The sequence below is a fragment of the Corapipo altera genome, unplaced genomic scaffold (genome assembly GCF_003945725.1).
Source record: "Corapipo altera isolate COAL_440 unplaced genomic scaffold, ASM394572v1 0, whole genome shotgun sequence".
NCBI classification, from domain to species: Eukaryota; Metazoa; Chordata; class Aves; order Passeriformes; family Pipridae; genus Corapipo; species Corapipo altera.
The window spans coordinates 16424325-16451091 of NW_020884872.1; the positions used below are offsets into that span (position 1 = coordinate 16424325).

General features: G+C 39.1%; 1 protein-coding gene across 4 annotated transcripts in view; it reads left to right on the forward strand.

Annotated features, from left to right (window-relative positions):
• CTPS2 (CTP synthase 2) overlaps positions 1 to 17109 on the forward strand; it is a 63023-nt gene extending 45914 nt beyond the window's left edge. For 2 of the 4 annotated variants that reach the window (XM_027638276.1, XM_027638293.1), the window contains exons 15-20: positions 1163 to 1218; positions 2821 to 2917; positions 5715 to 5859; positions 12153 to 12158; positions 13850 to 13960; positions 15618 to 17109. In XM_027638276.1, coding sequence (XP_027494077.1) covers positions 1163 to 1218; positions 2821 to 2917; positions 5715 to 5859; positions 12153 to 12158; positions 13850 to 13919 — 374 coding nt within the window. In that variant the 3' untranslated portion in view covers positions 13920 to 13960; positions 15618 to 17109. The remainder of the gene's footprint in view (positions 1 to 1162; positions 1219 to 2820; positions 2918 to 5714; positions 5860 to 12152; positions 12159 to 13849; positions 13961 to 15617) is intronic. The other 2 variants (XM_027638285.1, XM_027638301.1) reach the window with 1 other exon arrangement.
• Positions 17110 to 26767: the final 9658 nt, after the last annotated feature.

The window sequence follows — 26767 nt, forward strand, 5'->3', positions numbered from 1 at the left end:
CATTGATCTGAGCTATTACTGTATTTAGTTATGTTGAACTTATGGAATGCATCCTTCTGAACTTCTTTAAAATGACACCTACTTCAACAGGAGACCAAAGTGTAATACATGTGTGCATTTAATGAAAAATCTACCTTTCTAGAGAATGCTCATGCTAGTGATCTCGCCGACTTGGGTGATACTTTGCCTCGGTGTGATATAGATATGCACAAGTTGTTCTATGGCCCAAACACTTAAAAAAGTTAATAAAAATTAACAAATGTTGTAACTCTTGACCAGTATTATGAACTGTTTAGATGACAATATTTATCAAAGAACCATAAAAAACTCTGGTATTTTACTCAGGAAACCTGATTTGACTTTCTAATGCTTTACAACTTGAATGAAAGTAGTGGTTTTTAAGGAGATGGTTCTTTAACGTATGCACCACTTCTTATAAAATTGCAATACTATCATTCTACAATTTTTGGAAATGTTCTTGGCAGACTAGTTCTTGTACCAACTCCTCAGCAAGGTAGTAATTCTGATGACCTTGGGGTAAATTGAGAGCAAAGTCTGAGCTGTGATTGTAAGTGAGAGATATGATTATAATCTGGTTTACTGCATACCTCTAACTTATTCCTTATTGCTGTGAAATCTGGAGTGTTCCAGGTTACACAGAGGACTGCAAGAGTCATTTGGGTAATGAGATCAGGAAAACAGAAAAAAGCAATATTCTCTGTTTGTTCTTTGGAGGTATTACGCCAGCTGCCATGCATAATCTATTAAAATGGAACAGATGCTACTAAAAGCCTTCCTTCCCTGCACGTTTTCTGTACCACTGTTGTAAAACCCTGAGGGGATTTTATATTGCTTTTTTGCTCAAACATTTTTTAATTTTATTTTGAGCTTTACAATTTAAATTAGTTTAAGCATGTCCTTTAGTCTCTAGTCTGCCTAAGGTATTTCTGGTCAATAGAAATAGGAATCCTGAATAAACTCAGGTAATGCTAAATTAAAAGAAACTAGTCATCACTCAGGAAAGACAGAAAGTTGGAGTGAGATGAATAGTTTCTTGTTATGTTTTACATATGACTTTTTTGAGGTTTAAATTACAAGAAATAGTTGTAACAACTATTAAAGCAACACATTAGCATAAATTTATTTTTTGTTGTATATTCAGGGAAGCTTTATGGTGATGAAGCATTTGTAGAGGAGCGACACAGGCATCGATATGAGGTAAGCACTGCTAATGTACTTTATGCTCAAAAGTTAAAACTTGAGCAAACTGTGTTTCTCTTGGTAGGCAGAAAAAAGCTGATGGGAGTTTTCTTACATAAGCATAACCCAAAATTTAGTAGTGGTTAGATGGTATAATTTAGATTGGAAGGAGCCTCTCAAAGTCTTTTGGTCCAGCTCCCTCTTGGAGTTGAGCCAACTTTAAAATTAGATCATGCCACTCAGGATTTTGTTCCATCTTGTTTTGAATCTCTTTCAAGAGAGAGTTTCCACAACATCTTTTGACAATTTGTTCCAACGCCCTTGTGTCTAACAGGAGAATTCCTTGAGCAGTTTGTCTTTTTAGTCTCAGTTATGTGCTGTGCATCTCTGAGCAGAGTCTGTCCCGTTAGAGAGTTGAAGTCAGCCATGAGATCCACTCTTGGCTTTCTCTTTCCTAGGCTGAACAAATCCAGCTTGTCCAGTCTCTCCTCTCATGTTGCACATGGCCCAGGCTCTAACCATTCTGATTGGACTTCCTATGAGCTCTCAACATTTTTTCCATCTCTTTCTTGTATTGAGGAGCCTGAGTGTAGACACAGTATTGCAGAGGTGTTCTTGGAAGTGTTCAACAGAGGGGAATAATGTCAGGTACTGTTTCTGGGTTGGAGAAGATGCAGTGTTTAGCAAAATGGTCTTGGAGAGCTGTATCAGAGATTACCTGGCTTGGTTTCTTGTGAAACACTTGGAAGGTAAAGCCTTGTAATCCTTAAATGCACTGGCCAGTTTGGCTTATTTAAAGGTTTAGATTATATTTAGGTAGTGCGTATTCTTTCATGGTCTAAATGTAGGCAGACTTCAGACATCTACAACTCAGAGGCCAATTCACATCACTTGCTTCCTACCATCCAATTGTGTATGTCCCTTGTTATGTGTCCTCTCCTCTGTTTGCAAACGTGTGGGAAAAGGTGTCCAAATACTTTCAAAATACTGTCATGAGGACATGGAGTGGACTCCTAGAGTTATTTCTGAGGTAGTTCAGAAGGGGCCTCACTCCGTCAGTGTCTCAAGAAGGGCCTGAACTATGGGATGTCTGCATGCTATAACTGATTCAGACAATGTTTTTTCCTTAAAACGTGGGGGGAGAATGTAATGGTGGTAAACGTGCTCAAAGTTGGGATGTTAACTGAGTGGTTAGAGCATCATCGAGGACATGAGACAGCTCACTGCAGAGCTCCTCAGTTTGAAGGAGGAGCTGAACCACAGCTTGTGTCATAACCACTGAAATGCAGTGTTCAAAGGGGAGGTTAGTCTCTACACCTAGTGTAGTGGGCCACTGGAAAAAGGAGGAATGCAAGCTGCTCAGAATCAGGAGGACAGCAAGCAGAAGGGACCCTGGCTTTAATCTTTTGAATGTTGCATAGTAACTTACTGATTCATCTCTTTATTTAATAAGCATACACACTTTTACAAATTTATACTGGAGAGTTGTTAAAACAAGAAAGCAAGAGTTCCCAGTCCTTTCCCAATTCTTTTCATTCTTGTATGCATGCTAAATTACTATTAACTATTACTGTTTGTTAAATCCAAGAATAACAATTATTATTATTTTCAATATTTCAGGTGAACCCAGAATTGACTCACTGCTTTGAAGAGAAAGGTTTGAAATTTGTTGGCCATGATACAGAGGGGAACAGAATGGAAATTATTGAACTGGAGAGTGAGTGTCTTGTTTGTAGTACTGTTTGCATGTTAAAACTGTATAAACTATAGGTTGTTAAATGACATGTAGACACGATATTAAACTGTCATAACAGCCAAGATCATGTTGGGGGATACTGCTGACTCCATCTGTGTATTATAATGGGTAAAAATTAAGTTAGGAAAAGTCTTAACACTTTGTAAGGGTTGTGCATGTATTTGATTATCAGGGACAATCATGCTCCTTTTCCAAAAGGTCATAATTCTAGCTCAGGGGGATTTGGCTGTGTAGAATCATTCAGTGATTTAGGAGGTCATTTGTCCAACCCTGTGCTTCCTTCCACACAGGGCTACATTCGAATATAGGTCAGGTTGTCAAGAGTTTTATCAGTCAAGTTTTGGGTATCTCCAAGTATGCTACTACTCTTTGAATGCAGCAGTCTGGCCATTTTGTGGTCTACCCATAGTCACAACTTCCAACTTGGATGCTAGGAAACCATATCAAAAGCCTTGTTGAAGTCAGAATTAAGGAAGGCTACTGCTTTCCCTGCATCCAAAGACAGATTGTTCTCTTTAGCCTGCGCTAAACTGTCTTCCTGTCCTTCATGTGTCTGGAAATGCCTTGGAGGAAGATTTGTTTCATAATCTTGACATAAACTGAGGTTAGACTAACTGTTCTGTGGTTCCTTGGATCCTTCTTTTTGTCTTGGAGAAGGGCATGGTAACTGCCTTTTTCTAGTCATCAGGGACCTCTTATGATCGCCTTGGCTTTGTAAAGATAAAAACTAACTTCACAATGACATTGCCCTGCTCCCTAAGGACCCTCAAATATTCTTAGTCAGGTCCCAATAACTAATATGTGTTCAGTTTGTTTGAGTATGTGAAATGTGTATACATACAATATAATCAAAGTATAAACCATTACTAGAGTATGTTACCTAGAGAGGCTGTGAAATCTTCATCCTTGCAATTGAGACCTTCAGAGCTTGACTAGACAAACTGTCAGCAACCTGATTTCCCTTTGAACTTGTCACTGCTTTGAACAGAAGGTAGGAATAGAGGCCTCCCAAGGTGCTTTCCAGTTACTTTGTGTCTCTTCCAGTTACCCACTGGTTAGGATCATTGAAAAACAGTGTGAAAATTAACTACAAAGCAAGCTTGTTTCTTACATGGAAGTGGTTCAGAGAGACGAGTGACACTTTGGAAGTTTAGTAGATTTGGACTACTTTGTTAAGTAAGACGATGTCTGTTCTAAAAGATTCTGAAATAAAAAGGACCTACACTGCATATATTTTTTCACTGGTACACAGAGTAGTTCTTCAAAACCATCCTTTTGATTTTGAATGTATATTTGGTTAACTCCTTGTTCTTAAGTCAGTGTTGGCTAGATAAGTATCAGGCACCTGAAGATGCAGGCTACTCTACAAGATTTTTTTTCCTTTTCTGTTCTTATGTGACCCCTAATTGCCATTGGTCAAGATAAACTCCATATATAGAAACAAAAATTCATCATAAGAATACATTATTAGCCTATGGAGTGCTGCTTGTTGCATGATACACCTGAGAATTCATTTTATATACTCCATGATATGTTGTAATTTTGAACCAGGTTTGGTGTTTAGACACCTACTTGGAATATCAAGCAGCTGCACCATAGAGAGTAATCTGAGAGCAAAGGATACATGTGAATTCATAAACTACCAATAGTCATGAGTGTTCTTGGGTTAGTTTGTTCCTGACAGATTGCCTCTCTTACACATGCTGGTGTTGGGAGGCTACTTTGCCCTGCATCAACAACTTCTACAGAGAACATCATGAAATAAATCAGGCAGAATTTTTAAATTGCTTGTTGCAGTGAAAAGAAGAAAAGCAGCAGTAAAACCTGGAATTATTTCATAATGGGCTGCAAGGAGACTCTGTTTACTAAAAAAAAACAGTCGTAAGGAATAGGGTAAGTTGGAGCAGAAGCACGGAAATAACAGTACACCAGATAGCTTAAGGCAAAGCTTTTAGGTTTTGGAACTATTTAATGCTTTGTCATTGAAGTTATGATATAAATCTAGGATTTGCTTGCTCTTTAAGATACAACAGCAGAGAGAAGAACAGTATGCTAGACCATATAGTTTTATCTTCTTAGAAGAAAATCCCTGATTTCTTGTTACCACCTACTCTGTGCTGCAGAGAAATTCCTTGAATGTTTGGGATTATTTTGGAAAATGTAGAACCAGAGGAAGTCTGTAACTAGTTTTGTCCAATGTCCTGGCACTAGAAGTGGTTAAAACAATATTCAGAGAAGGAACAGATGCTCAGCATGGAAGAGTACAAAAACATTCTTTTTTACAATTTTGAAGAAGAAAGAAGGGAAGCAAAAGCACTAGTAAAAGGGTGCTCTGAGTGAGAAACAAAGAGTTGAAGATTTAAGAGAAGGTGAAGCAGCATATTGTTCTGAATATACGTGCATAAATATATATTGGAAACCAAACTATGATGAAAATAACATGGTGATTGTAACTTTGTGACTGTTCCTTTGTGTGCCCTGCCCCCTCCCCCTCACCCCGTGTTGGTACAGGTTTATTATTCAGCTTTTTTAAATCACAGGATTTTTCCTTAATTTGCCTTACTAACTTTCTGCCTCTGTTGTCAATAGCTTTTTGTGGAAAAAAAGTTAAGTTTCCTACTGCCTTACCCTTAAATTCACATGTAGTGATCTGGCTTCTGGACACCTGTCTGAAATCCTCAGTATACTTTTTTTTCTTGAACTTTTTCTGGTATCTTCTTCCTATATAGTGTAATTTTCTTTGACATCTATCTTGCAGATCACCCATATTTTGTGGGAGTTCAGTTCCACCCAGAGTTTTCCTCAAGACCTATGAAACCTTCACCTCCATACCTTGGACTGTTGCTAGCAGCAACTGGGACTCTCAATGCGTACCTTCAGCGTGGATGTAAATTGTCTCCAAGGTAATCTTTTTTTGTTACTTGCCTGCAGTTTGACAGTCGCATTTTTGGAGGGACTATCCCATCCTTCAATTCAGAAGTCCAGAAGAGGAAGAAGAGTTCTTCATGTGTTGATTTACTTGTTTCTGTACATGCCTGTCATAAACCCTGGTCTACAAGAACCTGTAGCAGAAGACACAGTTCCTGACTTTCTCCTTTTCAGGAGCTATTAGGGATGAAGCCATAACCCCACATTATAATCAGAAAGAAGTAAAAAACCTTCAGTAAATTCATGTGAAGCTGGTGGCCTCCTGTACTAACTTCCATTGACAGTAGTTTCCCAGGGAAAGAGGTTTGCTAGAGAATCAAGCAATGAAGTGAAATTCTTACCTAGTTTCAGTTGAATGATGATAGCAACAACAAAGAAAACACTAATTTTATTTTGAAGTAGCCAAATAATAAATACTATCTTGCAGAGACAGGCCTAAAACAAAACAGTTGGGGTATCTTTAGACTTATGGAAGGGTTTGGATCTAGATCAAAACTGGATGGTTCAGCTAAACTAAAACTCTTTGTCCTGATTCTCTTGGACACGAAGGTTTTGGGTTGTTGAATGTAGCAGTATTTTTTAGCCAGTGTTAACTAATTCTTGTTTATTTCAATGATATTAGTAACAGTTACAGTTTCATTGTAATAGGAATAATAAAGCGGTCAGAAGGAAACTTAGGGCACAATAACAAAAATGAAAAAAAATCATAAAATGACTGAATAGTAAAGCTGAACTGATGCAACTCTGGCATATTGACTTTTTTTCTAAACAAGGCACCAAACTTATTAGTTTTGTGGGTTGGGCTGCTTCCCCCCCCTTTCCCCCAAGTGTCGTGTTCTATTAAAATGAAGTCATTTTGTTGAGAAATAGAAATTTTATTAAGGTTTGAGTAGTAATTGAAAATAGCCAAGCCAGACTAGACCAATCTGGTTTGGTAGCCTACTCTTTTATGGGTATATCAGTTGACTTTATAAATGCATTTCATCTTTGTTCATCCTGCCCAGTTGTGCAATAATGTACATACAAAGAGAATTATTATTTCTGATCTGCAAAGTACAGCTTGATTGAAATATTCCTATTACCTTAGCCTGTCATTGTAATTAGTGGTCATAATGTTAGCTACCTTTTAAAATCTGTGCTGATGCAATACATAGGTCAGATTTTTGTGGTGCTGGGCAAGGGGCAGTCTTTGACCACAGTGATATTCTGTCTTTCCCTCTTTGTGAGTTCTCTGCCTCACTCTTGATCTTGTTTCCAAGGTCCCAATATCTTTTTTCACACTGCTTCATCCCATAGGTAAAACTATTTATCTCTGAGATAAACTACTTTTTTTTGGTGAGTGATCTGTACATGTCCTGCTAATTTAAATCCCTTAGCATTATAGCAACTATGCTGTCTAAACTTGACTTTAATTTTTGGCAATTACGGAATGTGCCACACTTAGACTTGTTTGAATTAATCATTAAAGAATTATACACGACTCTTTTTCTTCACGTTCATACAATAAACTCCAACCAAACCTTAAACATTTAGCAAAGACATTCATACCCCAACACTTATATATAAAGTTACAAATTTTACCTTTTACAGCAATCAAGCAAAACCCCTGTGTCTTGAGAAAGAGCACTGGAATAAAAAAACATTTAGAGGCTAAAAGAGGAGCCTTTTGTAGGGAAGAATGTTCAGAAGGGAATTTCAGTGCTAATTACAGCACACCCACTCATATTAAGATGTCCACCTGCCTAGTGGAAAGGATTTCCAAAGTAAACCTTTAAACCCTAGAATGCTGGTGATTTCACTGAGCTGTAAAGCTAAGGCAGGTCATTGCAAGACTGAAACAAATCTGAGGAGAGGCTTTTCTGCACAACTCGTCTAGCACTGCCTGCATGAGCTGTGGTCATGCTGTTGACTAGAGCAAAGATGTAACCTGAAAGAGAATTTGTGGAGATCAGCAAGTTGAACAGATTGCCTAAACCAGGCTATTATAAACACTAAAAGGAGAGGTTATGATGTAGTCCTGAGACAAAAGGAAATATGTATTTCAGCATGAGAGTCTTAACAGGAAACCATTACCCCAAAACATTTAACAGCCCCATAATTAGGGTGCAGTGTTAGAACATCTGACACCTGGACAGAAGCCCTAGCTTCTAAGCAAAGCTAATAGTAAATTTAAAGATGCATTACAACTCCCAGGAGAGTGCCCTAAATAAATAAAAGTGAATAAACCTTCTCTTAAAATTTTGTGAGGCCTAGTCTGGTAGAGACATAGGCACACATGGGCATGACCATACCTAGTTTGAGACTGGAATGTATCCTCAGGGGTTTTAAACTTAGTTCCCGGAAGCTTTGGTATGTATAGAGACAATCAAGAGATGAGCAAAGGATCAGAGTAACTCAGTGTTGAGCTATTACTTAGTTACCTGAAGTGGTAGTTGGGCACCCAATTGCCTTTGTGGTTTCAGCCTCTCATGCTTTATGCCATGAGTGCCCAGCCATCAAACAAAGCCATGCACTTCATTTCCTTGTGAATGGTTTTAGATCATGACCTTTTCCACATCTTTCCATGGAAATACTGAAGGCACCATTTCATATAGAAGTGAGGCAGGTGGGAGGCTTCCAGTTTACATGTTTCATTTTCAAGGATAGAGAAAACTAGATCCACATGAGACTCTCAAAGCATACAATACCCACAAATAGACTGCTTTGTAAGAGAAAACAGAAGGGTTTAATAGAAAACTAGTGGATGAAGAGGGGAACTTCACATGTAATGTTGTTGGCTTTTACTGAGTCTTACATAGTTTCATTTGGAAAAAATAATAAAAACTGGCTTATCTTTGGGACCAGTGTAATAATGGGTTGCAGAATCACTGATGTACAATAAAGCCGTGTTGCTGATTTGTTTTGATTTGTTGGTTTTGGGGTTTTTTTCCCCATAGCAAGTTTAGCATCAGTAGGCTTTATTTCTTTGTCCTCAACCTGCACCTTTATTAATGGCCTGCAAGAGTAAGCCAGAGTGCATTAATTATGTTTGCAAATAATGTCATTTAAATAAAAGCTGAAAGCACTACTCAGAACAAAGAAATAACATAAAAGTATGTAGGGAATTTAGAAATCTGTGCTGAATATAGTGACATCTTTGGAGGAAGAGGATAAAAAGCTGAAGATAAATAATTTAAACACAAATGTTCAATAGATGGGAGAAAATGTAGGAAGTGAGAGATGTTCCTAGGTGAGAAAGTGTGGGCAGCTATGACTACTGCCAAAAGAAATTTTTGCAGATCATTAGTGAATATACTAATGTGAGCCACCAATCCAATGACATCACGGAGTACTCTCTTGAGTTTCAGGCAGGTTATTAATAAAAGATGACTTATGAGTTGTGTTCAGAGACAAGGAACAAAAGTGGCCAGAGAACAGAAGGAGTAGTGCATTAAGAAAACCACCAGAAACCTCAGAAAATTTGCCCATATGGAGTTTACTGCAGTAGCATGGTCCAGCTAATCTCCCAGGTCAGCTATGGAGGAAAGTTTGGGTGAGAACTTCTGAACAGAACAGAAAAGAACCTGTGTGACATGTTCTGGTGTATGAAAGACAAAAGCAGTACGGGCAGGGCTATCTCTGATGTCCCCTGTACATTGTCCCCAGTCAAGAACGCATCTGGCATAGCATCTGCCATTGGCCAAATCCAGGCATCTCAGATTAAAGTGGAAGAAATTATGTGATTTGAAGACTGTCGAGAGAGCAGCAAGAGAGGGGCTGCTCCACAAAAGATGACACTCCAGGAGCTGGGGTGGCAGCTGTCCTGGTAGGGAGAGGACTGGCAGGAGTCAGTGCTGCAGTCTCCAAAGAAGGCAAGGAGTCTGGCTCCAGTGACAGTCACCACTGGGGAAGGCCCCAAGTGAGGATGGTCCAGGCAGCAAAGACCTCTTGTTACCCTCAGTGCTCTTACAGAAAACTATGGAAGAGTTTTAAAGGAAATCTTCTCTTAACCATAGTGGCATTTAGTAATGGTTAGTTAAGTCAGTTACTTTGTCATTTAAGTGTTTGGTGTTTACAGTGAAGACCCTTCTGAGCTAGTCACCTCAAGTCTTTTTCTGTAGTCATTAAATGAAAATGCACTTCAAGGAGCCAAATAGCTCATTATTATTGTTATGTGGGTCACATACACATTATGTGCTACAAGTGCCTGTTTCTCTCCACTGATTGTAAGAAGGTGGTGGTAAGTATCTCAGATGAAGATGTTATCCTACGTCCAGTTATGTGAGTGTGAGTGCAGGTGTCTGGCAGATTGGGACTGGCAACTCAGGTATGTCCTGAGGGATTCCTTAATGAAATGATGTTTTACTGAAGCATAGGATTGTATAATGATGATCATCATAATAAATGTTATATAATTTTTTTGACCATATAATGATCATAGAAATGTGCACTGCATATGGGTGACTGCAGTTATAACCATTGCACAGTCAAATATGCATTTATTCTAAGTAATGTTTTAATGACTATAATATCTTTAATAATTCAGCTTTTTGGGGAGGAAATAAATGATAATAATTAACAGATTTCCTTTTGCTGGGTTCTCGAAAGCTAAACAATTCTTTGTTTTAAACAACCACAGCCTGTACTAAATCTAATTACATTTATCTTTAATTTACACTGAGAAAGAAATGCATTTAGCTTGGCTCCTGCCTTTGCAGGGCATAACATTACTGTAACAATTGTTTAAATTGCTTACATTTCTGGAAAATGAGTTTTTTGTCAATTTTACATTAAAAAAAAAGGAAAAAAGATCCTCTGAAACTGTCAAATACTTTGTTTCTAAAGAATGTGGATTTTCCAAGGGAAACAAGTAGAATGTTCGAGGAGTACCCATTTTACAGTTGCCTGTGTTTCTAAATAAGAACACCGAAAGCAGGCAGTGTGGTGCTTTTGAGCAGCTGTTTGGAAAATACAGGTTTAAAATTGATCTTGAGTCTTAATTCTAGTGATTTTGCAGCTGAGGTAATGCATTCCAGCTACATGTCATGTGGCCTCAGCAGTCAGCTACCTTCTATACCATACCAACAGGGAGTCTTCTCATCTTGCTTCCTTCTATGCTTTAGACTGATAAATAGCAGGGGGATGATGATGCTTCTCTCGTAGAAAAGCAAGATCTGGAAGGGGAATTAATTTGATAATAATGCACAAGCAGGGGAAAGCTCTTTTTATTGTTTACGTCTTGAGAAGACAGGGATCTGAGGATGAGTGAACTTCAAAACAAAACCCTGTAAGGTAATTTCTCAACAAAGGATGTTTTCTTTGCTCAGGTCAGGAAATAGTTGCAGTTCACTGCAAAGTGAAATGCCAGCTAGGTTCTAGGAAGTGTTCTGTGTTAACTTAAGGGGTTTCACATTAGTTAGCTGCAAAGGGAAATACCAGCTAGGTACTGGTTAATATTTCACTGTGCAGTGAATGTATTTCCATTAACTACAGCTAGATTAGGTGTAAGGATCAAAGTGACCAAAATTCTTCATCTTAAAGACTAAAGTGACTGACTGACTAGGTGCAGTGACACTGCACACCTTTTGAGTTTTGTTTTTTCTTTTCTTGGTCACTTCTTTATACTGCAAATCTCACACAAAAAAAAAAAGGAATACAGCTGCGGGGGTTAGATCTTATATCTATATAGTGGCCTTAGATCTTCTCAGTAGCTGCTTTTTGTTGGACTCTGCTGTTATAAAAGTTGTTACAAACAAGATGAAGGGGGTGTCAGGTTACTGCCCAAGATAATTACTAATTAATTTCTCCAAACTGGGAACAGGCTTGAGAAGTTGGGGAAATGATGGAAGCATCTGGTGCTGTGTGACTGCTTCTATGTGCATATGCCTCTAAAACCTGTGACCTTGGGTGGCAGAGGACCTAGGAGGAGAGTGCTGGGTGGGAATCAGCGCCTACCTGCCTTCAAGAGATGAAGCTGGGCAGTTCTCCCCTCACTTCACTGGTCCCTGAGCATTTTTCCTTAAGCATCTGACTCCCATACTGTGTTGTATACAGAGCTCTGGCATGTTTTACAGCTGTGACTGTCACTGGGCAGCAGAGCTAATTTAAAAAAAAAAATTCTCTGAAGACTTAGGTCTTAAATCAGGGCAGTCATAAGATTACATAGCTCTCTACGATCACAGTTTTACTCTGTTCTGTGGATGGTATTTGCTATTTTGCTGTGATGTGAAAATACAAAACTGTTTAATAATACTGAATTTTTGTTCCATGTTTCCATGGGTACTTTCAGAAAAAAGTAAGTACAACGTCGGTGATGTTGTGTTTGTCTGTGTGCATCTGGCATGCTTGATCATACTGTTAACAACACTTTCCTCACTTGAACTGTGTAATTGATTGCCAGCTGGTGAAATGATCAAATTGAGCATTTCATGCTAGGCTGATACGACACGCTCTTTGTAAGAACCACATCAGCAGCATGTGTGTCATGCAAAGAAAGGGCAAAATGCTGTAGGCAAAATCTTAATGTTAGGACAGCCAGAATAGATATGCTGTTTTATACAAAACTTGGTACAGTGACTTTCTGTAACTGTGGGAGGCTTTCTTAACAGTCAGAGATGGAAATTAAATGAGATGACTGCTGGTGCCTCTCTGCCTGTCCCATGCTATTAAAAGGCTGGTTTTTTACTTGTTCTTTCTTGGTTTTTCTTTTCACTCAAAGAAGAGACAATGAAATTCAGGCAACAACGCAGTGCTCAATAACAAGTGCTAGTATAGCTGAGTGCAGTTTGTTCGCTGTTCCACATTGCTGTCTTGGTCAAAGATCTCTAGCTGTGAAGCTACATAGTTCCCCTTGAAACATTACGCAGTAGGCAGTCACTGGGGATCCACAGATAAGGCTGTGTCTAGGTGAGTCACGGGGCTGCTTACGTTCTTGATGTCTCAGAAGGAGATCTGCCCCCAGGTGAGGAGCATGACCTGACTGAGGTCCTGTTGGCTGGAGGATGAAGGTGTATGTGGTAAAAGCGAGATGTGACAAGACAGGTGTGCAGAGGCTGGCGTAGAGTTGGTACCCAAAGCTGTGTGAGGTCTGAGATCCCCACCTGTACTGTGTTAATCATAACCTATGCTCTGAATTGTCATGGGACTGACCAGAATTACTGCTGCTCAAATGTACTTGTGAGTTCCCTGGGCTCCCTTTGCTGGCTTCTGATCTTGGGAAATTCAAATATATGGAAAGCAAAATGCAGAAATGAAGTATGGTAGGGGTAGGTTGACACTGGAGGCACTTTTGAAGTGCCCTTCAAGTTAAGATAAACCTGGAGACCCAACAGACTTCACAGCTGACTGAAAATGTGGTTGGTGGGCACTTATTTCTCTCAGTTGCTGTGGTGATTCCTGTTCTTCACTGTTTCCCTGTTCTGGCCGCTTATAAAACAATCACTTGCATGGCTGTTTGTTCTGTGAAAAGCAATCTGCTTCTCTGAGGAAACAGCAGAAGGGGATAAAACCTTAGGAAAAACTGTCAGGATATTGATTGGTGCAATGAAAATGATTTATGTTCTGACTGGAAGAACAAAAATTGTAATTTAAGTGTTAGTTGAAGAATTCCAAGTAAATGAAGTTATCTTAACTTTTTCTTTGGTCAAAACAATGATTATCATAAAGGACAAATTCCTTTTATTCTTGCTCTGAATACCTGTTATTCTCCATGTTGTTAATCATGATTGTAGCCACACAACACTAGCAAACTGTAGAACAAATGTACAGGAGCCAAGCAAAAAGAAATAGAGCATACTGTTTATTAGGTAGAATATTTTTTCTTGTCAGGTCTTAAACTCCAAACTTAAGCCCGTTCCTTTAGAGAAAGATGTTCTTAAGTTTTCTGGAAATGGGTTGCATTTGAGGAAAGTGTTGATCATATGGGTTGGAGGGTTTGAAATAAAATATTTGGTTCGGATCCTTCTGAATGCTTATTGCTTCTAACAGCGACAGCTACAGTGACCTAAGCGATGACAGTTCTCCAGAAAAAGAGTTTCCTAATCCTGGCACAAGCTGAAACGATTGTATGAGATTACAGAAATGGATGATGCTATTGAGGTAAACTGAATCATTTTGATACTACTTTATGGTACTTATTTCTTCTAGACTTAAAACAGGAGACAAAGTTAACTTAATTCTCCCTTTTTTTTCAAATCCCATCTGAGAGCTTATGTCTTCTTTCTTGCCTGTAGCACTTGTTTTCCTCTTCTGCTGCTTAACTCTGTAATTGTGATATTAAAGTCTGCTAAGTGTTTTGACTACATCTTATATGTAGGACGCGATACAAAATCAAGTTGTGTTACTGTTTGAAGATATATTGAAAATACATTTTTAAATTATGTCTTATTTTTTTGTTACTTCAATTTGCAAGTTGGAATCACTTTGAGTATACTATGTAGACATGACTTTTTATTTTGCATTAATATTCACTTTTATTTGCATTTGATGCATTGATACCATGAAGACATCCCAACATAAGTACTTGGATTTAATCTGCAGAGTGATAGAGATACAAACAAATTTTATAAAATCATAGCTTTGTTTACCATAGGCTTTGCCAGACTGGTGTTGGATCATTTATTTATTAACCTGTAAACACGGTAGTCATAAATTTAATTTCAGTATGACACACCTGATCTCTGCAGGATCCAGGTTTGAAACTTAGCCTTACTCTATCTTCACTGTGCAGATTCATGAGAGTTGTGGCTGGTATGGCACTCTGATTCATGTTTTTCTGAGCACTTCTGTAAGCAGGACACAACTTTCCCCTCTGATTTTATTCCTCTCACGTGGTGTAGTCATTAAGCAGCTGTGCCAAACAGACAATTAAGGCTACACATGAATGATGCATTTCTGCCTGATGATCTCCTGATTGAAGTACAGGCATGAGATGCTAGAAATTGGAGTTCAGTCCGTAGCTGCAGCCTGAGTTTCTTCTGGGATTTTCAATTTATTTCTTTTTCCGTCTCATGTACCACATGTTAAAAATAATAATCCATCCCGAAATCGTGAGAGCAGAGAACAGAATGTTAAATGATTTCATGACCTGGTTCATATCGATACAGTACTGATGCATGTCCTAAAATGACCAAGAAATAAGTAAGTAAAATGTTCCTTTTCACTCTTACCTGGATCCTTCCCACCTCCAAACATCACAATGGTTATGTTTCTTGAGACCAGCACAAAGTACAGAACAGCCCCTTTAGCTTTGTCCTTTACTCAGTGGAATTTATGGATGGTAGTTCTCTGTTTACTGTTGCAGCTCTGACTTGTTCAGTGTGTGGATGAATGTACTTTTGTGATGCTTTCAAGTGGTTATCAGTAGTCAGGTTGATTTTGTTTGAACGTATCACTAGTGGATACCAGTTGTATTCAACAGAATTACTCTAGAAAGTACTGAAAAACTAAATCTGGATATAAAAGAAGGATAGAAGCATTGGTTCATTTATTTTTATCTCATAGTTAATTCTACCCATTAATCAGAGCTGGGTACACATGTAGACTATATTTAGCTTTGTGCATTTGTTTTGTGCTGTTTGAAGCAGATGAAATGAATCTACTTTAGTATTTACCATAGGACTACTTTGGAGTCAGTCAACAGATTTGAGTGAAAATTACATAAGCGTGAAATAAACTGGGTTAGAGAGAAAATGTTTTTAATCATTGATTTTTTTTACATTTATTTTTTCTTCCTCTCCCTCTTTTTATGTTACAGAAACTTGGGAACAAAACAATATTGAAGAAAGTAGAAGAGTAAGCTGCTTTCAGTTATCATACTGTCTCCTCCTCTATGGCTTTCAATAATTCTCATTACTGATGACAGTTTAACTGTCCTGTAGCAAAAACAGTTCTGTGTAAATGCTGTTTCTCTTTAAAAGTTACAAAACAGGTGTGCACCTTAGCTGTTAATCATTATTGATCTTGTTCTATGTTTCAGAGTGATCTCAGGTGAATATGTATTAATTCACTCGTTCACAGCTGTTCTTGATTTGAAGAAAGATTTGACTGGTTTCAATTTGCCTTAGAACAGGAAGACAAAACGCATTAGTTCTTGGGAGTGAGAGGGAATGCACTAAAACATTTAAGGGAAAATTGTCTTATTCTTGAGCAGTAGAAAACTGTTTCAGATTTGTTTCCCTGTTAAGCTTGTATATATTTTTTTTTAAACTTTTTTGCTGTTCAATATGTACAAATGAAAAATTCTTGCTATATTTCAGCTCTTTGTGATTGTAATAATTGATGTTGGATAGACATTTTTTCACTTTGCTCTTATAAGTGATTTGATTCCATATAAGTTCATTTGCTCTATTTCTCCTGGAAGTCTGGTAATACTGACCTGCAAAATTACAGAAGTGATATTAGAAGCTGGTTTTGTATTTATATTTTGTAAAAGAGAAAGTAAATACAATCATATTGAACACTTGTGTGAAAGTTGTAGAAGAACCAGTCACAAACCTGGAGTGTTTTCTAGGATGTTTTTCTGCATCCAGTGACCACTCCATTGTCACAGCACTTAATCCCCAATAGAATACAATGATGTGTTTCAATTTAAAAATCACAAGTTCTTCCACTGCGTGCAAGCAACTGCAAGCAGCCCTGCAAAGCCAGGACTGGAACCTGAATCACTGAGACAGAAGAGGAAGGCGAGAGGTGCTGTACTGGGTGTAAGGCTGGATCCCATTAGCGGTGGGGCATCATCAAACCTGTCACAGAAGCTGGACCTGAGCTATGTAAATGATGGGCTCCAGATGCCTGGAACACACTTTCCTATAAAGAAAAATTCTGAATTCTGAGTGTTGTGTTTCATTTTGGTTTTGGGCAAAATGACTTTTTAAAAATTCATCAAAAATTAAATATCTGCACAAAATTAAAAGGCACCATGTCCCTTATTACAGCTTTGTAAAACATCAAGTTTGAAGCTTTGCATTGCTCTAGGAAATCTCAGGTTACACAGCCAGTTTATCTCTTCAGTAAAAGAAGCTTTAATGGTAGTGAAATATAAAATGTATTCCTATGGTAGTACTTTTCTAAAGTAGTTTACAAATGTGTGCCTTAGAAATAGTTATTGACAGAATTGATGTCACTGTGTGTCTTCCCCACTGAGAGGCACTGGCCACTGGTTTGTGAAAAGTGAAGAATTTCCTAAGATTGTCTATAATGTGCAAATGTATTTTCAAAATATTTTCAATAAATGGTATTGTTCAGAAGTGTTTGGATACCTAGTAAAGAATCATTGTGCCAGTTGTGAACTGTGGTGTCAAGAAGAGAGTTGTTCATTTAGTCGTGTCCCAATGGTATTGTCTGTGAGAAACTGTCTTTTATCCAAAAAAGAAAAGGATATCTCCTTTGAGCCTGTAGATTTTACTAGCCTAAAAATAGCTAGTACTAGCTAAACTACTCCCTTTGGGAAAACCTGACTGTAGATCAGTTGGGCGTGTTGGAGGATGACATTTAAAATCTATGCCTGCCTCACCCAGAAAGTGGTCCTGTGCTGATTCACCAGCTACATTCATGTTTTCCCTCACAGCAAGTTTGGTAGCTTGGTTGAGTTGGACCAGAAGCTCTGCTTGTTTTTAAACAAGGGGAGCAGCATCCAAGTTTGGATGTGCTGCGGAGTAGGTATTGCACTTAACTGATATTGTGGAAAGCCATATCTTACTGAGTATTTCTAGTAAAGTACTGCATCTCAGCAGCACAGGTACCTGTTTCACTGTAAGCTTTACAGGTGAGGTCCTTCAGCACCTGCCTAACATATTTTAACATGTACTACCTCAGAGCTGAGGTTTCTTTTGCGTATTTAGCAGTTCAGAGAAATAACCTTCATGTGCTAGTGTAATGCCTGCAGAGGTTGAATTTAATGGATCTAATTGATACATATATCCAAGTTTTCCTGAGACACTGAGGAGTATTTGCTCAGCCAAACAGACTATTCCTCATGAGGGAATACTTGTGGAAGGGTGGGCCAGATCCTGCACTAGCTTACTGTTTTTCTGAAGCCACTAAAGTGTTGTCATATTAATATCCCACAAAAATGTGACTTTGTTGATTCAGAATGGTACAGAAGAGGGCTTACTGACACCTAGGATTCATGGGACTCAGGCATACTTCTCCTCAATTCCTCTACAGGCATCTAACTCTAGTTTGCCAGGAGAAAACTAGAAGTTTTGAGCAATAGCTTAAAAGTAGAGATTGAGTTCGCTGCAAGATTCTGTGTAAGCAGGAATTGTAGCCCCAAGCTAAAGGAAGATTTCAGGAAAGAAAAGGCAGATTGACAACAATCACAAGGGCAGGGGCTTGCTGCCCAGAAGGATATGGAGGAGGTTAAGGGAGGGTCAAGTGTAAGAGTGATTTTCTGGCCTGAGCTAACCTCCTCACAGGAGCTATGTTACAGCTACCACAGCAAGTAAAAGGTTCTCCCTAAACTCTGTGTATCAGTGACAGTAGGAAGTGTGATGACAGCATATAGGACTTCTGAGCCAGGTTGGCTACAGCTGGCAGCAAAGTCAGATCGGCATGGAAGGGAACAGCAGCTGTGGAAACCTATGTGGGACTCGCCAAAGCTCATTTCCTGCAGCTGCACTGCTTGCATATGTGATGTGACTAAATCTGCTGAGAGAGGGATTAGGGTGGAGCAAGGAGGTGATCAGACTAATGTTTCTCTTGGGAAAGCACGTGGCCTCCTCCAGCATCCTATGGAAACTCGCGCACTGCAACATGACAGGGGAAGTAAACATGTTATAATCGTGTCTGTGCCTAGGACTAAATAACACCTCATCCTTGCATGCAAGAAAGAGAAGGCTTCTTCACTGGGACATCAACATGAAAGTTGTGGTATATTTCTGTGCATTTTATCCCCCATAGTGCTTAGCTTTTCCCTGCTAGCATAGTGAATCAATGGCTGTTAGCTCTGTGATAACTTCCAGGCAAACTCTTCCCCTTACCCCCTCACCCTGTCCCCACTGTTGACATGGTCAGCACTTCGTTCAAGCATATCACACATTTTCCCAATTAGCAGCCTTTATATTTTTGATGGTTATGAACTTAGTATCTCAGATGTTTCTCAATTAGTCGGGTTCACAGTACTGTCTGCATTTTTCAGGTATTCAGCTGTACCTGAATTGGTAACTACCATGTAATAACAGGGTGAAATGAAGTAAGGACTCATCTAAAATAATTATATGAAAAGGATCTACATATGTTCTACTGTATAGGAAGTTCATATTTGTATAATTCCTCTAAAATGACTCACAATATTTACATAAGCATCTATTATATATCCAAAGAAAATGTCTGTGTTGCCTCAACTGGAAATTCACTCTGAGCAGCAATTCCAGAAATGTTGATTTTCCAATTTCTGGCTGATTCTCTTGATTTTATCTGTAAGCTTTTAACACTTTTTTTGTAAAATGTGAATTAACTTTTCATGGATCACAGAAGTAGACTGGTTCTGTTGGTCTTTATTCCTATACAAGTGAGTCATCTTCAGTTCTATCTGGTTGCTTTCTCCTTAAAATGTACCTCATGGATTGCAGGATTTAACATCCTGCTCTGACCTAGCTGACCTGCTGCTAGAGTAATGTCTATTAAGCTGTCTTTCATCTTGTAAAAACTGTGTACTTTAATCTTTACACTTTGATGGTTTGTTTGTACATGGAATATTTTCTCTGCTTGTAGCATCCTGCTTCATGTGAGGAAATTGGTTGTCTTACTGGACTCCTGGTAACATGCTCTCACAGATTTGGATCAGAGCCTAGAAAACCAACTTTGCCTGAAGTGTGGACATTCTGTGTTTCAGAAATGCTCCTGGGAAGGCAAGTCTGTCTTTTCTGCCTCTGAGGGGTCTCTGTTAATAGTTTAACAAACTTCAAAGTTGGAAGCTGCTAGTGCAGTTAACAGTAGCATAGTTTGGATAGCCTAAGAATTGACCCAAGTCTTTGAATAAAGCATAGTCCAAAACTCCATATATTTAAAGGAATATTTAGAACAGTCTGCTCTAAGCTTCCACATGACATAAGCTCACCCAGTAATAGCTTCAATAACCCATGATTTCACAGAGTCAATCTGAGAAATAAAAATATTACCTCAGTTGTCTTTTAGCTTGAATATCACTTTTGCTACATTTAGAACATGCTCCTCATTGTCTTAAGTATAAAGTAGCAATTTGGAGAAATAATGTAGTTTTGGAGCAAACCCTCTCCATTCACTATGTGTGATTGGTTTCCCACAGCAGCTGTTGTACACCAGACCTCAGATCCTTTTGGAGGAAATAAAACAAGATCCATTCCAAAAGCTGGTGTGATTCAGTTCTGAAACCACATGGAGAAGCATACTGCTGTGGATGCCTCCAACATTGTGTGTTTGCCAGTAGAAAGCTGTCAAAACATCGAGTGTTCAGTGACACCCAAAAATGGTTCCTGTCCTGTATGGATATTGTATTCACCGTCCTATCAGCAATTTTTTATTTTTTTTTTATACTGACTGCTTCCTCAAGCTTCAGCACAAGACACCATGCTCTGAGTTGCTGGGAACATATTTCCATGTAAGACCAGAAACCAGGCAGCAAAGTCCTCGAGTCACCTTGGATGGGCCTGATCTGGGTCCTCTTTGAGCTTGTTAAGCACTCTACTTGAGTGATGGGACATTATGCAAAACATAGCATTACAGATAGTCCTTGTTTTAAAGCAGGTGGACCATGCTTATATAAGCACCTGCACAGTATCACCTTAGTTAAACAGTGATGCCTATATGTGAGCGACTCACCACAGGCTCCTTTTGCACTCAGCAGAAGGACCAGGTGCTTTTCAATCATCCTTAGTAGATCAGATGAATAATGCTGCTTTCTTGACATGAACCTGAAAGAAGAGCCTGGCCCAAACAGCTCAGATACCAGTGTTTGGTCAGATGATTCTGTTCATCATGTGTAGGTGCTGAAGTGGGGATTAGTCATTACCATCAGCTCATCATTACTAATCAACTAGATGTAGCTGGCTCCATGTTTTGGGAGGGCTCTGATAAGCAGGCTCACCCCTGGACAGCTGAAGTTTCCCCAGAGTACAACATTCACAGTTCTCTAGGGCCTCAAACCTATCTTTGTGCTAGTTGAAGCCTTAAATTTAGCAATTTAGGGTCCTTTCTTGCCGAAGCCCAGTCCTTTCTTGCCGAAGCCGAACCCTGTCCCAGTGTCTCCCCAGCACCTCTGACTGCTGTTAACTGGGACCAGTTCCATGCAGCAGCAGCAGTGGAATCTGCTGTCATGTGGTATCATGGAGTGTGCCTCACTCCCTCTCTTGTGGAATAATAGTTCACAGAGCACTCCCCCAGGATGTAGGATACATGACCAATTTCCTCCTGAGTTTCAGAGGCAACCGGGTCCCCTCTTCATCGGGGGCTGCCCACTCCACAAGGTTAAAGCCAGTTCTCAGTGCCAGTGTTCCTTGCTGTCATAACAGGAGAATCTGCAAAAACACCCACTAGTTCTATGTTGGAGAAACAGCAAGGATATGATTCTGTAGGTGAGGCAACAGGAGGTTCCTTGGGAGGGAGGAAGGGAGAGCACCTGAGCCCATGTCTTTAGACTGTATATGAATTTAAGAATAAAAGACAGAAACAGTCGTTACCAAAGAAACCAGAGCACAGGACTCCCATTTGTTAAGCCAGTGCCATGGCAAATAGGCTTTCTCTTTTTGGCCAAATAAGTCTTGAACCCTGTTCTCTGGGGTGGCACAGACTGAACAGGAAAGAGTGACAGCACCTCACCTCTTTTTTCTCTCCTATGGCTGGAACTTGCTGCATCATTGCTTTGTCCATCCGCTTATTGTCCCTGCTGGCCCATAAGAGCCTGTGCCAGCTTTTTCTTACGCCAGCCTCAGGCAATAGCTTATTATGTTTTCCTGTGCTGGATGTGCTGCTCATTCATCTGTCCTACCCAGGATTTTAATTGAGTTTATTCCAAAAAAGGATTGAAAGAAGCTTGTACACATAAAAGAAAAACTGTTCTGAGCACAGTTCCAATGCCTGGAAGAGCTTGAACTCTTGTTAACATACCTGCCTAATAATATTCCTTGGTTGAGTCTCAAGGTTTGAGAAGTTGAAAAGGCATACAGAATTTTGAACAGTGAAAACATTAACTTCTAAGGCTTGTGACTGGCTAATGTACTTTCCCTGTGTTTAGTCTTGGGACCATAATGTGGCATCTTTTACAATGCTTGGTCAGTACTAGTTTATAGTACGGAGCAGGTTCCTAATTTAGAGTTGTATCTGTGTATGCTATTTTACTGCTAACATCATTATTATTGCCAGACTTGTGTATACAGACTTACAGGGGTACCACTCTTGCGAGCATCTCCTTTCAGTTTTACACAGACTTTAAGAAAAGTTTTGACCAGCAAACATTTCTCTCCAGCCCATTGAAGATACAAAGCACTCCTGGCTGTGTGAAGTTAGACAGCAGCCCAATATTGTGAGCAGGAGAGAATCAGACCTCCTGGGGGGCATGAATTAGGAGTCTTGCTTCACACGTAACTAAGTGAATTAGGGATGAGATTATACGTTTAATGATCTGCTTTTTGCTTAGAGTAAAGCAGCTCTGAGTTCACTGGGGAAGAAAGACATGATTGCTTGTTAATTTGAGAAGTGTGTAGAAAAACTCTTGGGATTGCTTTAGCTGAGACTTTTGACAGAAAGCTTACTACGGTAGGTTAGAGGAATCACACAAAGTTCATGCTTATATACTTTTCATATTTAATGTTTTAGTGATGCAAATGTAAAAGTTTAATTAAGAGCATAGATTAAAATATGACTGTGTAAAGTAAAAATCTAGGTACAAAATAAAATGTACCACTTACACTTCTCTGAAACTGCTTATTCCAAGATAATGTTCAACATCAGTTGGTTGTCTTGTTGTGTGAGGCAAAGGAATATGTGAGTGTAAAAAAGGTAAAAGACAGCTACCCAGCCTGCTTGCTTTGTTCTTTAACAGTAGGGAGCCTTAATTTACAAGGCTGCTAATTTTTGTCATTTTTGTTTCTACTGTACAGACTTAAAAATTTCTGGTAATATTTGCTGTAGTGTTCAGGAACATGAACCTGATAAAAGAACAAGTGTCTGCTGCTATTTGAATTAATACCCTCTGCTTTGCTGACTCTTTGACACGAGTTAACACTTTAGCTGTGAAGTTAGGAAAAGCAAACTTGAAGGCGGATGTAACAGTTTTCATGAAATGAAAATACTTACTTAGAAGGGTTCTGACAAGCTTTAGGGTCATCTGACAGAGAGCTTATTTACCTGAAATTTAGTTTGTTTTTCCAAGCAATATCTCTTAATCTAACAAAAACAGTATTCCCCATAAATCCTCCCTCACTTTACCCTTGGTCCATCATTGCTCTGACAACATTCCAGTAATAATTTAGCAGCATTTTTCCTCCATCTCTTTCTTCTCCAGGGTGTGATGCTCTGTTACCTGGGTTTTATCCTTTAAAGTAGTATTCAAGTTTTTAAAGGCTTTTAGGTATGGAAGTATATAAAAAAGCATAAATATATCTATCATCAGTTTCTCATTTGTTTGTATTGGGTTTGTGGGGAAAGGTTTTGATACAGGATGGCTACAGGGGTGGCTTCTGTGAGAAGTTGGCAGATGCTTCTTCCATGTCTGATAGAGCCAGTGCCAGCTGGTTCCAACTCTGCAGACACCAAGGTCAGTGAAGGGGGGAAGAGGAGGGGCCTCGGGTGCTGAAGTAGCTCCATTGCCCTTTTCTGGACTTGCTCCAGCACCTTGATGTCTGTCTTACAGCCAGGGACCCAAAACTGGACACAGGACTCGAAGTGCAGCCTCACCAGTGCCAAGTACATGGGGACAATCACTGCCCTGGTCCTGCTGACCATGCTGTTTCTGATACTGGCCAGGATGCCATTGGCCTTCTTGGCCACCTGAGCACACTTGTAGTCCTCTAGATGCCCAAAGGCAACGTCTGGTGCTCTCTTTTCAGGTAAGCTGAAAATGGTACAGGAAATGTATGCTACAGTGCATTAAGGACTTAATTGCTTTATAGCTAAATTACCACAAAGGATCTTCTACTGCCAACTTACAAGTAAAGATTTGTGTATTACGGTGATGAAAGCCCAGCTTTGGAGAAAGACCTCCTATGTATTTATTCTATCTATTTAACAATACAGGACTGAGGTGCTACCACAGGATAACCATTTTAGTTGCCTGAATTAATAATTATTTAATAATGCATTTGTTTATTAAGAATCCAATTCCAGAACATAACCCAGAATTTCCCCTCCCCACATAAAGTGAGATATCACTGTTTCTTTCCTAGTTTTAATTTATTCTATTAAATAAAAAAATCCTATTACAAGTAAGCTTTTTTAAAAAAGATGCATGCCACTCATATTTTTTGTAGGGCAATTTCTTATTAGGGGGAACCTGCAACATTCTTGCTTTCACACAGTCTGGTTGTCCTTACTACCAACAGGGTTTTTGGCTATTTATTTGTAGGAGAATCCAATCTGAAAGTAAAATATATGCTTCTGTTCTTTTATATGCTGTTGTATTTAGTCATCTAGAGATGGGCAATATTGTAATGACACATTCTTCTGAATATCCCTTTGATTTCAGTTGCTGCCTCTAAGCAATATATTTTGGCTTCAGTTTACTTCCCACAGCCATAGAGACTAGAATCTCATTCTGGCTTAATTGAAATAAAAATGCCACAGAAACTGTGAAAGGGCATTCTCTAGGTATAAAATACTAGCTTTGTTAAGTCCAAATACTGGGTAAACCTACTCCGCAGTTGCCTTGGTCTACTTCTAGTCTAATCTTCATCAATCACAGTGTCCGTACTGAGTGTCTTTAACATGCAACCGATGGGGAATCTGCTGTAGTAAAGATCCCCCTGTCTGCTCTATTTTAAGCTTAGAAAGCTGGGAGATGTCTATCTCAAAACAGACACATTTTGCGTATTAGGATCCCATGGTTGGCCACAGGTACTCCCCTTGGACAACGCTTGGCCTTTTTTAGAGAGTCACTTGAAAAGCAGGTCCTTATAAGCTGGTATGGCTTATTAATGCAATGCAGTGTTATCAGATATTTATATGGAAGAATAAAGCAAAAATAGAAGTTGCCTATATATAATTTGTCTTGCAGTAAGTACCAGGGAAAGCAAAGGAGGAGCAGGAAGGTAAAACCTGGGAAAATATCTCCATGGTATATTTTCTTCTGCTGCTTAAGCAGATCATGTCTAATAAACATTGCAGCAGCTGATGTGCTGTTCTTACTTGTCCCAAGTGTTACAGACAGCTGTAGAAGATGTGTATTTTGGAGCTTGGTGTGCCCTGTTTGAGCATTCTCATTACCATCAGAGATGAGGGGTGAGCCCCAGAGCAGTTGCCTGTGACTTCAGGCCAGAAGTGCTCCTGCCAAGGCTTGCCTTGGTAGCGGTGCAGGTCATCCCAGCCTGCCCCTAGCTAATGCACTTGCCTGACTCTTTGGTGCCTTTTGGCAGTAATAACTGCATTTTACCCTGGTATTTCTGCCTATTTCCACAGTGTTTGGGGAAACTTAACATTTCTGACACCCAGTGGTTCTTTGTTATGAGAATTTCTTGAAAGTTACAAGAACTGAGGAAGAGATTGGGAAAAATACTGCAGTCACTGAAGTAATTTTTTTCTTATGAAACAGGACAAAAATCATTACTATCCTTGTATTTTTTAACATCCCAAATCTCTTATTATGATCACAGCCTTATGGCATGTCAGTGTGACAGAGCTCTCATAATAAAGACCTTATAATCTGTTTTAACAAGATTGACAATAGAGATCAGCAATTCTGAAGTGTTTAATATATCACTTCAGAAACAATTATGTTTTCAGAATTGGAGTCCAGAAGCGGCCTACTGTCGTATATGCTCATAGTCATTTCCATTTAGTGCAGATTTGAAAATCCAAATATTGAATTTGGTTATGTGTAATGCATTTGGGGGAAAAGAATATTAAAAAAAAATGCAAGTGCTAGTCTACCCTATGTAAAACTATACCCCAAAGGCCAAATTACGCTATAATGTTACTTAACAATGCAATGAGCTGTAAAATAGACAATTTTTATGCAGCTGAGCCCTCAAGCTTATTTTTCCTTCTAGGGAACTGCTTTCCTACTGTGGAAACAAACAAGTGACTAATATACATTGCTTTTTTTAATGTTCATAATGCTGCTATCATTTTTGACCAGGGAGGACAATGAGATAATCTAAATGATATAGATCACTTGTTTTCTTCCCTAATAGGAAAGAAAATGAATGGTTTTGTTTTGATGGCTTTATTGCCTGCAAGATAATGAAATATCCCAGCATGGATTTCATTAGACTTTCTTTAGTCTCATTATGATACACACATTAAAAGGCCATATCTCCTCTTCAATGTGAGTGGTACCAGATATTTCAAAGATTTTAGCACACTGTGAAAATCTGGGCATGGGTGTCACAAAAACAATTGCTGTGTCTTTAAATCAAGGCTGGCCTTGGCTATGGGAGACATAGAAGCACTAATGCAGTTTATCAAAGTGAAATAGCTCATGATGCCATAGGTATGAGGGTATGAGAGCATTGGTGTTCAAACTTTATCATTATTCACAGCGTTCAGAGTTAAAGAGCATGTGCTGCTTACATATCTGGATCTTTGCACTGGTTTTGTTCACTGGCTTCCAGGGGATGGGGGAGAGCACAGGTCTGTCCTATCACCAGCAAATCCTGTGCACCAAGACAGCTGCAAGGAAGGACTTCTTAAGGCATTAACTGGGAAGCAGTTTAGCAACCTGGGATTTGAAAAGGTAAGGTTGTAGTGTCCTTCAAGCAGCCATATTGTCTGTAT